This window comes from Colius striatus, chromosome 7 (assembly GCF_028858725.1).
Source record: "Colius striatus isolate bColStr4 chromosome 7, bColStr4.1.hap1, whole genome shotgun sequence".
Taxonomy (NCBI): domain Eukaryota; kingdom Metazoa; phylum Chordata; class Aves; order Coliiformes; family Coliidae; genus Colius; species Colius striatus.
In genome coordinates this window covers 3,880,460-3,894,605 of record NC_084765.1, presented here as the reverse complement: position 1 = coordinate 3,894,605, position 14,146 = coordinate 3,880,460, and the positions used below count along the sequence as shown (strand labels likewise).

General features: G+C 39.6%; 1 protein-coding gene across 2 annotated transcripts in view; it reads right to left on the bottom strand.

Annotated features, from left to right (window-relative positions):
- Positions 1-14,146, bottom strand: part of NAV2 (neuron navigator 2) — a 384,880-nt gene that overhangs the window by 38,246 nt on the left and 332,488 nt on the right. For both annotated transcript variants that reach the window (XM_061999098.1, XM_061999097.1), the window contains exons 13-16: positions 11,421-11,712; positions 9,801-10,503; positions 5,961-6,428; positions 1,265-1,425 (exon numbers count right to left, since the gene is read on the bottom strand). In XM_061999098.1, coding sequence (XP_061855082.1) covers positions 1,265-1,425; positions 5,961-6,428; positions 9,801-10,503; positions 11,421-11,712 — 1,624 coding nt within the window. The remainder of the gene's footprint in view (positions 1-1,264; positions 1,426-5,960; positions 6,429-9,800; positions 10,504-11,420; positions 11,713-14,146) is intronic.

The window sequence follows — 14,146 nt, the reverse complement described above, 5'->3', positions numbered from 1 at the left end:
GACAGTTTGTTAGCTGCTGGCAGTGTAATTACACTGTGTGTGGATTCAGCTGAAATTCTGTTAAGTGTCGGTTTATTTAAAGCTGTATTTAAATTGTTGGTTCATTTAATTGTTTCTTTTCAGTGCACTCAAAGAGAAGCTCTAAAATGCCACTGCTGCAACTCAAAACTGCACTAGAAGTGAATGTATAAGCTGCTACAAATTCACACAAGAAGTTCAAAAGTATAGGCTTAAGTATTTTGCATATTATTTCTCTGTCATTCCAGGAAAGATGGAGGGGGTTCTGAAAGTCACAATCGAACAGAAAGCTTCTGTTTGACACAGTACTTCCCAAATGTTACTTAAAGACAATATATATACTGGTAAGACTGCCTTACAAATTGCAAAGGCAACTAAGTGATCTTTAATCAGCGTACCAGAAATAAGCAATACTGGGGGCTGGACTAGATGATCTTTCAAAGGTCCCTTGCAACCCTTAAGATTCTGTGACCCTAGCACTTTAAATCAGGTTATTTCAACGGCTGACGTGGTCAACTAAAGTTTACAATGCTTTATGGATCTTGTCAATTAATTTGTTTTATAGTTTCCTTCATTGAAAAAGTGTTTATCAATGTAATTCAGTGAAGAAATGGCATTTTTTCCTGACTTTTATATATTATTTTAGATGGAGCTTTATGCAATTTTCCAACAAGCCACTTGAAAACCACATACAAACATAAAATATCTTTAACTGATGAGACTGGCACATTTACTAAGTAATATGCTTGAATTTTAAAGCAACATAATTAAACAGGTAGGCAGCACCTTAAGTCCTTTAAACACACCAATGTGTGATATTAACAAATAACTCTACTGAATAGCTCATAATTTGTATTAACTCATCTGATTACTCCCAGAAAAGTATTTTCAAAGAGTTACTGGCCCAGGCTGCCCAGGGAGGGCGTGGAGTCTCTTTCCCTGGACGTTTCCAAACTCGCCTGGACACGTTCCTGTGTGACCTGATCTATGTGGACCTGCTTTAGCTGGGGATGGACTAGATGATCTCCAAAGGTCCCTTTCAACCCCTACCATTCTGTGATTCTGTGATCTGTGATAATAATGCTAACTAGTCACAATTATTTCAATGGAAGTGCTTCCTGAAGTTGAATGGGGGACTCTGAGCTGCTGAAAGAGACTGAAATTGCGTTATTATTCATTGTGTAATATGCTAATACCCGAGACACACAATGTATTGCTATGATTATTCAAACAGATAATTAATCACCAAGCTGTGAGAAGTTAAATCTAGTTCCAGAGGGTGATGTTACGCTGGATCCAGATGAAAATGGAGAATTGCCAGCAGTATCCTGAAGTCCTCCTGCTGAATGGGAACGCAGCCATTCCTTTGCATCTTCTTGATTACGGAGCTGGGAGGATGGAGTATACCTGCAAAACCACATTTTTTTTAATTTCAAGGTGAACTTTGGCATTTATTTAAAATAAAAACAACCGACCATGAAATGTCACAAGACTTAGGGAAGGAGGGAAAGAAAGATGGAAGAACTCTTATATGAAATGTATGGATTAAAATGACACAAAGCCAACACAATTCTGAATAAAGGAGCTGCTCCAAGCTGTTCTAAGCTGTTCCTAATTCATTCCACATGTTTGGAACTCCCTGTGCCCCAAACTCTTTTCCTGCAGCTTCAGTAATAACCAAACTAGTAGTAAACAAAAACCTGCACATAGAAGTTGTGCACTGTGGCACCGCAGAATAAAATATAATGTGTATTACATCTGTATGATTTGTTAAAACCCCATTCTTTGGAAATCCTTTTCTTCTCTTAAGTAATGACACAACTCTTATCACTATTTTAATGTTTTGGTGCATTGCTAAATTTATCTGGCTTTTTCCCATATTATAACCAAATTCATAATCGTTTTCAGACTTTTCAACAAGTTGTGACCCAATAATTCCTATTCCAGAGACAGTAATATAAAGGCCTGTGGAGGTGTATCCCATTCAGCTCAACATTAATTGCATTAAATCAGCATAAAGACTCGGTTTAGCCTTTTCTGAAGGCAAAGAAAATATCAGAAGCGTTGTCTATGCCAACATCAACGGCAAAACACCCACTGGCTTCAGCTTAAGCAAAGTTTGAAACCTGCTTCTGTATCTGCCAGAGAAAGAGGTATGTTACCACAGGTGTTATCTGAAATACGTGACGGGGCACAGGTATCAACAGAAAGAGCATCCTGGAAACACTTGTCTGCTGACAGATTTCAATGTCCGTCTGATGCTATGCCATCTGCTTTTGAGAAATATTTATGAGTTACTAGCTCTCCTTCCAAAACTAAAACACTTGGAGCCTATTGTTAGCTGATATTATCTATTTAATTAATCAGATTCCCTCCAACAGTAAGATATCACTTATTAATATTATTTTAAATCAATGTGAACACTGCAGTAATTAATAATACAAAAACTTGAACTACTTTCAAGAAATACATTCATTCTTCTGCTTATGCCTCAACACTTAAGCAACAGTCCCTAATTATCTGCATCTCAAACTTTGCACGTGTATCAGTTCATTAAGAAAGGGGCTTTAAACAGTCATTTCATTTTAAATAATGTTGATACTCCCCCCCTTCCCAGCATTAATACCTACCTCTTCAGCACGCAAATATTTTGGTCTTAAAACAGACTTTCCTTATTATAAACGTACCTGAGAACCATAGAAACATTTCAAACAAAATGCCATTTTGGAAAGGAAAGGCTTTTAGCACTCAGCTTCATGGGATAAAGCTGCTGCCAACAGTATGTATCGCACAGAACAAATTGCAGATGCAACTTCAAGGCACTTGGCTCAGTGATCCTAGAAGCTGCATTAAGCAATTCTGAAGCTGCAATTTTCTAAATTGTCTAAGGCATCTTCTGTAAATTCTGTATCACTTAAAGCATTTAATGAATACACTTGATGTTGATCATCTTGCTAGAATTACTTGTATGAATGGAAGAGTATTTTTTGGTGCAGTTTGTTATGTTCTAAAATTAATGACCTTACAGATACACAAAATGCATGAGAAGACAATTGCCAAATGTGTATTTGAGGTATTTATTTATTCAGAAGTTATCTCTAAAAGGTCTATATAGTTAGGTATTTTTAAAAAAGTAAATATGCCCAATCTCATCCTAAAAAGTTTGGCACCATCTTGAAAACCTTTTCTATTTGTATATCAACACCGAGAGTCCCAGGGTGAAAATGATCTCAAGTCATTCCAAGTAATAGCCATAGAAGCTGCACAATTATTGTTTTCAAGTCAAGCCAAGTGATGACTTATGAGATGCTTTTCAGCAATCCAGCCAGCAAAAGCCATAGTTCTTGCTCAAGCCAAGAAGCCACTGGATGAAAAAAAGCACAGTGGTCAATGGTCTTCTTGGAGGATTAAAGAAAGACAGAAAGAAAGAAACAATATTGCTGCCACCTCTTGCAAACTGCGACCAACACCAACAGCCACAACAGAAACCAAGCAAACTCCAAAGCCACAACAAAAGCTGTTAAACCGTGTGGAAACACCAATACCTTAGTCCCTTCTTAGGCAAAGTGTTCCTATCAAGATGTGGGTCGCTGCAGAAAAGTTAAAAGAAAAGAACTTCAGAGAAGGACAGAAGGGAAGGAATAAGATCAGGAGGAAGGACGAACAAACATCTGCATCACCTTTTCAGAGGAAAAGGTGCTGAGGCCTTCCTACAGCAACATGCAAAAACCTGCAAAAACCTCCTTACCCAGGCGTGGATTTGCACAAACATGCATCTGTTACCATGCCAATGAACATCATCTGTTCCCAATGTGATTTTGTTATTTCTCCTACCCACAATGAACAAGACCAGTTCTTTAAATGACAAATGGATACTTAAAAGTACGCTTTCCTGCAAGTGAAAAGTTTCTATTTGTGAAACCTACTGAGAATCTTGAAGTACAAATCACCTTCCCATCATTTCTTTCAGCAGACATTTAGAGAATGCAGCTAATCACTGTTATGCAGTTGCAATGTCATGGTATGTAAAAACAGTGACTACAGACAGTTTAAATTTTCAAATCTGAGCTTAAATTCAATTAGTAAAGGAAAATGAACCTATTAGTCATCCAAACTTCAAATATTTAAATTCATGTTTTTATAACTGATGAATTTGTAACTGAACAGAGTCTGTTAATTTGTTTTTAAAGAAAATATCCACGTGCTTAAATTAATTAATGACAATCCTTACAGATAAAATTACAGTGTGGTAGTGATTAACATTACAGCAGTGAGCGAAAGTAAGCTGGAGCATTTAGATTTGGGTCATCTTTTCCTAACATTAGCTCTCGTCCTTACAAGGATGGATGTACCCAAGTCTCTGCAAACACTCACGAGCCAAGCTGTGATAAAAGACTTGACGACACTGAATGACACTTGGACTTGACGACAAAAAGGACAGGTCAGAAAGGCAGTGGGAAAAGCAGCATGCCAGAGGAATGCTGAAATGCTAGTGAGAGTTTAGATAGGTAGGAAAAAAAAAGGGGCAAGATTTTCAAATTGCCTTTGGCAAACAAATGGGGAGGGGGGAGGGTGGAAATACCCCCCGCTAACAAAAAGATGTTCCCCATAACAAGAGCAACACCAAAAACCATGCCAACTCTGCTGTATGCCATTCAGATTGGTTTAGGTAGATAGATGGGGTGTTTGAGGGGACTCTCACTGGCATGTCTGTGTCAGTTCACACCTGAACGATGAACACAGCAGAGGACTCAACTGAGCACAGTCTGTGACAAAACAATTTGCTTCACCGAGATGGGCAACAAAACCTACAGCCTTATGTGTACTCCTGTCCTGAGACAGCATTACCTGTCCTGTCTCCTGGGCAAAGTATTTCGGCAGAATTTGGGGCTAGCAGCAGGGGAAGAAAGAGGGCTAGAAGAATCAGTCCAACGAGACAGAAAATAAGAGAAGGAATATTAGAATGAAAAGAGGAAAGCACAGAAAGGAGTTACAATAAAATACAAACAGAAACCTAAACTGTCAGAACATTATATTGGGTGGTAATTTTCTCCATTGAGATGCAACTAGAAAAATGTTGCTACTCAAGTACATAATTACACATCAGGACATAGCTGAATCCCACTGCTTGCCAAAGGTGCTACTGCACAAAGTCACAGAGAGACCAGACATTGCAAGTCATTGCCTAGTTTATCCCAATGTCAGCTCAACATGCCATTAACACAGCTCTGGGGCTGAAGCAGCAACCCTGCTCTCTCCTCCCTGTTCAGTCTGTTCCAGCTCCTACTCTGGTGTCCAAATACAGACACCAATGAATCTCATTGTGTAAGGAGCTGGGAGACTGATCAGTCTGCAATACAGTTTAGGTGACTGTTCTTCAGCTGGATCCATCTCCCAGTCAGGTTCAGTACTCATTCACATAAATGCCTGTAACTGAAAGAGTGTAGGGAGCAGCTGGAGATGGGACAGGGCAGTAGGGAGAGGCTGAGAAGGGATAACTGGCTATGGAGATAGGGATTTCTCTTTCCAGAGTGATCTCCAGTTTAAAAGCTTGTCAAATTTTGTAACTGAGAAGTTTCACAACAAAAAGTTGGCTTCTCAAATAAAAATGATAATGATAAAGAGGTTTCTTTAGTATCACTAACAGATCAATCAATGGAAGAGCTTTGGAAGGATATATGTAATGGAAAATTAAAATATTAGGTATAATCTGGTAGCAAGAAAAGTTGTCACATTGGATACAACAGCAAATTAAAAACCTCACCTGAACCTATCCTCTTGCCTTGGAATGGCTTCTTTGTATGTTTTAGTACCACCGTTCAGTATTATCTTGTAAGAACCACAACTTGATTTGTATCTGCGGTGTCTGCTACTGCTGCCAGGACTTTACTCACAGTGGAGATAGACACAAACATGTGGAAACGAGAGAAAAACCCACTAACCTTTCAGACAACGTAGTCTTAACACTGTTGGTTCGGACAAAGGGAGTCAGAGAATCATCTTTAGAGGTCGGAATCAAGCCACTGGAGGAATTATGGCTCAGCCCACCTCCACTGCTCAGAGAGATATCAATGGATTCACAGCTGGTATGAAGACTGCTGACAGACTGATATCCAATGCCATCCTTGCTAACAGCAGAAGAGCTACTTGCGTTGGTACCCCACGTTAAACTGTTGGAAGGAGCTGAATGTGCTGAACTGGGACTAGAAGCTAGTGGAGACTGGTTCATATCTGTGTTTTTACTATACAGAGGACTGCTGCCTCCACTGCTCAGCATACCACTGCCAGATGGTGAATCAAGATTACCCTGCTGGTTCATAGTAGCGTGAGGATTGGAGATGACTACTGAATTTTTCATATTTTCCGCTGTGGTGATGGGAACTTGTTTACTAGGCTTGCCACCAAAAAGTCTGTAAAAGAGACAACATGAAAAATACATACAATGGAATAATTCAATGCAAGGATATTTTATACCTAGACCATGTAACTTCTTAGCTTCAGGAAACTAACATTAGTTATACTAGACTGGATATACAGAACCATTTATCAATCTCCTTGTGTTCGCTTCGCCCTCAGTAAAGCCCAGAGACAATTACAATAGCTTAAAATCTATCTTAGGAGTTGTCTTCTTCAAATCATCAAATAACTGCTTTCACAGAACAAAAATACAGCTTGACAGAACTAAGATACGGCCTTATCATCTTCTGTTCCTTAAGGAAAAAGGATACCAGAGAAACACTGCTTAAGACTAGATTATTAACCACTCTAAAATTGATCCTCAAAATTATGAAGGAAGCATATCTTTTGGCTCTAGCTTCAAGCATCTACCCCAAAATGTTGCCTCTAGTTCTGACACAGCTCCTGTAACTACCTTTGGAACCTTAAGTTTTCCACATCTACCTATTTTTTCTTATCAAGAGTGTGGGGTATTGGAGATGAAAGCTTTCAAGGTGGGTATCTATTGGATGTGGTCCTCAGAACAGAGGACTACAGCACATCTACACAAGAGTTCCTAAAGACTTACAGGTAAGGATGCACCAAGCAAGACTTGGTTTTTGAGTATGCCCAGGTCATGCACACTAAGTCACTTTATCCAACATTTCCCAGAAACAAAGGCTGTGCAATTCAGCTGGGCCCTGTACAGCACACGTGCAGTGAGCCCAGCAATGCCCAACAGCACTGTACTCACTGTACGAGTGCTACCTGCAGCTCCAGTGTACCAGTGCAAGATGCCTGGAACACATCTCAATGAGATGGCTGCTGTTGCCTACTTGCCACAAAGCACCTGGACAACACTGCTCGATCAATCTAAGATGAGATGGTCTATGCCTGTCTCATAATCCAGCACTGCTCTGTGCCACAGTCCTCTCTGGCATGTGATGGAGACAGGCATCTCCAAGTCAGCAGATCTGGCAGACTTGGTTGACCTGGACACCACAACTCACTGATTAGGAGACACTGACTTAAACAAGTCAGTCTAAATGATAAAACCCATTCCTATGGCAATTTAGAGACATTGAGAGTCTAGGTTTTATTTAGAGTTAATGTTATTAGAACAAGTATTAAGACAAATCACATTGCAATGACGCATGGCCTTCAGCAGCAATAGCATCTGAGGGTACTCCTGCTCCTGGGCCATTGCACACCACCTCTTCAGTTCTACTGGGGTAACTGCACTCTTACTAGAGCTTAAAAAAGCACAAACCACCCACACAACAGTTCTATAACCTGTTTTTAAGCTACAGTCTTCCTCAAACTGCTTTGCAGACTCTAATACAACGAAAGGATGCTGCACTGTGACACAAACAGAAATAAACTTCTGCAAAAGGCAGTGTCTGGTCAAACCACAACCTCATAACAAATGCCTTCAGAAGAGGATGCGGTCTGGAGAGCATTCCTTTCTGTTCAGAGAAGATCTAACCCTGCAAGACAGTCACATCAATAACAGAGATTAACTCTGAAAAGGCATTCCCTGCAAGGAAGGACATCTGTTTACTCGGGTCTACTATTATTGACAAGAGATTGACACATCTAAGCTAGCTCTTGGGTCATGCATGTCTCCCATCAGCAGAAAAGCAGCATATTATATCCTGCAAATCATGAAAGACGGATTTAATAACAAAATAATTCAAGATAAACAATGGTTTTACCTAGGGGACACGACTGATACAAACTAAAGGGAATAGTAAGAGGACAGAGACAGGGATGTCCCTCACAGCAGAACTACAAAGTTACTTATCTTCACAGACTTACAGGTAAATCTATATCACTACAAGGGTATGGATTCTAATTTACCGTGCAAAAATCTACAGGGCCAAAAGGAAGTATGCAAAAAACAAGTGCAACTCGTCTCACCAACTATGAAAACTAAGCTCAAAATCTTCTTTATTCTCATTCTAGAAACCAGTAATAAGCAGATGAGGTCCAATTCAACTCTGATACATTTCAATACTTGACAGTTTAGACAGTCTGGTGCCAATTCAAAAGTGACATTGTAAATCAAACAAGGGAACAGTTTAACTGAGCCTCAGTGTCTTCTATTTGAAGTTTCTTGATTTCTAATGTAGTAATTCAATCACAAAGGAAAACAGAGCTAGCAACGTCTCTTTCTAATAATCCAAACCAATGTCCAATCAAATTTCAAGATTCATGAACCTGGGGCTTGCAACACTGAAAACCTGCATTTATCATGGGGTATACAATGGAAATGAAAGGTCTATTGATATTTTCTTAAGTAGTCATTGATGAAAATTAAATGTTGTAAAGGACATCTAGTGATATCCAGGATATCCAATGATAAGCAGGAATAAAATACAGCCATTGTCTTGAATTATCCCCACACAGGCTCTTCAAATAAAAACATCCATCTAAAAAGAAACAGTTTACAACTCTGTACAGCATTAGCCTAAGTTGCCATCACAGCCATTATGCTTGCACTGGTGCTTCAGATGGAATGTGGCTTTCTCACATCACTGGAAGCAGGATGATGTAGCATAACTGTATGGGAATTATGGGCGTCAAGACAAAATGAAATGCAAAACACTGCAACTCGAAACAGACAAAGCTACTCAATGTCAAATTAAACTGAAAAAGAATATTAACAGAACTTTTCACCAATATCAAGGATTTGATGCACACTGCATCAACGAATTAATTCCTGGCCAACTGTAATGTTAATGTAAAATAACGTGGGTGCAGTTGTGGAGAAATAGAAGACAGGTAAGATTTTTGTTTATCATTAAAATCAGAAAATTCAACCCAGCTCAGACAGTAACTTTACTTTGGTGTTCTTCTACATGGGCGAATAACCTGACGTTGAGTCTTGCAACTAAATCCACACAACTGATAAGCTGAAATAACTCTCCTGTCGTTAGTTTATCATTTGTTCCACCACTGGAATACTTCCAGGTTTGTTAATGTACAGTATACAATGGTGCAAGAATTTTTCAGTAACCTTCAGGAAAGAAACCTCTTACTTCTGCGGTATCTTCATGGATAAAGCCTTCATGATTTTTGTAACAGAGACTCATAGCACAACTGCCAAACTTTCTGCCAGACAGAACTCCTTTTTCCCCCTAGATGTTAACTTTTTGCTGTCATCACGTGATGAACTGAGTATTTACAACCATCTGTTTACGTGAAATGAAATATAAGTACAAAGACCTTGACGTAGGGCACTAAGAAGTATGTGCTCCACAAAACACAGCCAGGCCTGGCCCGAAGAGTCCTGAGCATTCAGCTCCGACTAACATCATCGCACAACCAACGAATGTATTGCCTACCTGCGCAAAGTGGGAGAGGCCACATCGGGGTACTTGGCTCCTTGCTGGTGAGTACTCTGAGCTCCACTAGAAGCAGTCTGTGATGCAGGGTTCACTTTAACAGAATTACATGAGGCCACGCTTTCGTTGTCAGACGAAATCCCTTTCTCTTTATCAGTCTGATTGACTAATCCTGGCAGAGAGTTTCCAAGGATTACCTTGGCAGGCTCTCTCATTTTAGGGACAGGCAACCCAGCTGATTTGCTGCTTATGTTGGAGTCTATGCTACTCGTGCTAGATCTATTCCCAGCTCCACTTCTGCTACTGGATTTACTGGGCCGGGGTAAACTACGATACTGAAGATTAGTTCGGGCACTAAGCGCTAAGTAGCCATCATCCTGGTTCTGGGAGCCATCAACACTAGTCTTCCGACCAGTGGTCCTACCCATGAGTCCAGATGACTTTGGGATTTTACCCAGGGTAGCTGATCTACTGGTGATAGTTGCCCCACTGGCAGTGATTATAGTCATGCCTACGGCTGACCCGCTTTGTTTCTTAAATCCAAATGTATTAGCATTAGCAGCAGTTGTTCTAGAGTTACTTGTGGGAAGCTTTTTGGATTCATCACCACTGCTGCGTCCTGCATCTGATGGGGAACGTTTAACATGTCCAGCTTTAGGAGATAGTCTACCCTTTTCTGATACCTTGGCGTCATCAGTTTTCCCTACAAAAATAGAAAAAGAATTCTAATATTTAATGACTTGAAAACATCAAGCAAATGATGAAACTCAAAGCAGCATGAAAAGCAAAAGCGTGTTAGCCACTAGAGCGCAGTTCAAAAGTCATGATCTAGTCTGCACTGAACATGCCACTCTAGAGAGTTATACATGCAGACTTGCCAGAGGAAGTACGTGGGGTGTTTGCCCTCCAGAATATGAAAAGGAGAACAGTCTTATGTAATTGTGACAGATAGGAAAAAAGTTTCCCTCTGTAGCTACTACAGATTGATCCTTTTTTATCATTACATAGAAGTAGTGTTAGGCCATTAGTACGATTTTCCTACACAGCATTGCTCAAGAAAGCATCAAACTGCAACTTTTTCCATGTACAATTGTGTACATGTTCAAATAAGAGAAGCATTAGTTTACAATACTTGAGTATGCAAATTCAATACATTTTCATTCACACATCTGCCAGTGCTAAAATCACTAATAGATTTCTAAGGAAATCCAGAACTAAATAGTGTTTAGTATAAATTAACATGCTGGTTTAGTATGGGGGTGGGAGTGGGGGGAAAGCTCCTCAACCAGACATACTGCATGTTATCAAAGTTAACTGTGACTTCAAAAGCTGAAATTATATTATTTATGCCTCATATGGCAATACTGTGACCAATAAATGGTGTGACTTAAGACTAGAGTTGTCATGAAAACAACTTTTAGGATGTACCAATCCAACATATGCATTTTCAAATTAACAGAAGTAGAAATGTGGACACACAAGGTGCTGCATAGGTTAAAACAATACCTAAAAATAAAGACAGGATTACCTGAAGTTCAGGTTCTGCCTCTGGAAAGCATTTAAACTGCTTTCATACCAAACACACTTTTTGGCTTGTTTATATCTTACACCTTTTCTCACCTGTTCCAGGTGTCTTTAATGTGCCTGAGGTGGTTGAAGGTTTAGTCCTTGGTGTGGTAATGCCAACCTGAGCCGACATGCCCCGTCGCCAGGAGCCCGTCTGTGAAATAACAGTGTTCTTCCTACCAGAAGTGCTTTTATCAGATTCATCCGACACATCAGAGGGATTCCGTCTCCACTTGGATCCTGGCTCCATTTTTATGCCGCTATCAGATCCTCCATCGGATTTCTTGACTTCATCGCTGGACCACAAGGAATTCCGCTCAACCTGGGAATGCTTCTCTGCATCAGTCTAGGATAGATAAGGAATTGCAATACAACCTTCAGAGCAAGCCCTTCTTTTAAGAAGCTTCAAAAATGAGAAATATGGAACTGATGAATCAACTCAGCAGTCATCTCCAAGTACTGACAAACCAAACTGGCCCTTGGTAAAGAAATGTCGCAGCAAGAAATGAATCCCAGTAACGACATAGGTTTAAAATGTGATAGGGAAGAAAATACAAAAAGCATAACATCCATGCCCTGTGGAATAAAGACCAAAAATCCCCCTCCCCTCACTTGATTTATAAAGGACACATTCAGCTCCATGACATTTATAATCCTACATCTCAAATTTCTGACGAATCCTTTTACTGCAATGCCAAAAAAACGTTTCAAACCTGTGCAGCCAGCTTTCCTTTGTTCTTGCTGTTTTCCTATCTCTTGTCTGGCAATCTGATCTCCAGAGCATGAGGAGGCAGCTTTTTGAACAGATTTGAGGACGTGGAATGCTGTTCATTCTAATCTAACATAGTAGAACACCCAAGAACTGAAGAAAAATATATCTACAACAAATTTCCAACAATACTTGACACTGACTTTAAAGTTACCTGAGTTTTTAATTTATATTTAACTCTTGCAAACTGGTTTTTTTCTATTCTTTGCACAGACTGATTGTGCTACCAGTGTTTCGTGGAGAATTTGGCAAAGCTCAGCGTCAATTACAGAATTTTCTCATCAGCAACTCTTTGCCAGATTCTCAGAAGGGTTTAAATTTAATCTATTACCCTATAAACATACATAATATATTCCCCTGACATTAGCATTTTCTATTGTCAATGATTACTGTTGCAAAATTCCACTTCTGTCTAAACAGTCTTGATTAATTTGGGCAAATTTTGTAACATCACAACCATTTTGTCATCAGGCACAAATGACAAATACTCACACATCTGGCATTGATCCAGATAAAAAACTTCATAGTTGAAGCATTCTCCAACCATCACAGTGCCATGAAAGATTGTGCTGATCCTGCACTTGATCACAAAGCTCCTAAGTAAGAGCTGGTGAATTTGGTTAAGATGTTGAGTGCCAGCTCTTCCCTGCAGCCTCAGCAGAGAGGAATGTGCTCAGCGCTGTGTAGTAGTTCAATGATACTATCACTTAAAAGAAAATGAATTTAAATACCTAAAAGCATTATAAAGCTCACAACCTTTTATTCCCTTTGGATAATCTGGGAAGCACAGCAGAGGAAAGGACACACGATAACTTACTGTGCTTTCAGCAAATATTTTAACTTCTTAAAGTATGTTTCAGGTTTCTCCCTTCTCCTAACAGATCACACCATTAATACTAAAGAATCTAGGGGAAATGTAATTACTTTTTTTTCAAAGCCTGAAAAACTAGTCTAAGCAATCAGTAGTGAAAGCTGACACCACACATCACAATGGCCTTTCTTCAGTCACATGAAATAGTTAGAGCCTTAGTTACTCCTCTGCATATGGGGTCATTAGACTAATAAACATTCACCGAATTATGGACTTAGATATTCTTTTCTTGTATTTTCCTCGTGCTTAGATGTTGTTTCCCTGTCTCTACATTCAAAGAGATCAACTCATCATGGACTTGAATGAAATGCTGCTTTCTAACTTTCTTCTTTTTTGTCTGGCTGCAAGGTTTGGGCATGGTTACCTTTCTATTTATGACTATTTCTAAGTGTGCAATAAATTCAAATGTGACTGCTTCTATGTCCCGTGTTTCTCTGAAAGAATCGTTTAATGCAAATGTCTCCTATGTTTACAGATCTTGGAACAGAGTACAGGCAAGAAGTAACAAATAATCCACCAACAAAACCACCTCAAAATCGTCCCCCATGTGCTCTCAGTACCTTGATTCAAGTACCTTGTCTGGAATTGTGTATTTACACTGTTAAAGAGCAAGAAACACATCTACTTACTAGTAAAAGGGTTATTCTAGTTTAGGCTGACTGAAATATTCCTGATACCTTCTACTTCCCCTCCTTTACATCTGTATGAACAGTATAGTCTAAACAGAGAGAACAGCATTACAACATCTCTTCTATCTTTGCTTTCTTCCATCTCTTTCCACTACTACACCCACAGCCAAAGTTTTTCAGTAGCCTTTGAAATGCTTGCACATCTACCCTTGAAGCCCTCTGGCCAGAGATGTTTCTGTTTAACAGTAAACACTGAGAACAGCATGAAGGAATTAAACCCAAAACATGGTGAAACCTGGCAGCTGAAACTCCACCTGCCTGAAGGGCCTGGAGTGGGTGAAAGTGGAAATGTTGTTTGCTGTAGGTCATGGCAAGACCCAGTGGGCATGAGCTGGGAGTAGCAGTAACTACCAGGATTTCTCAACTTACACCTACAGTTTTGTGAATCTGTTCATGAAGTTGTAAACAGCCCTAATCTATCTTTGCTCCAATGAAACTGAGACGTTGTCTT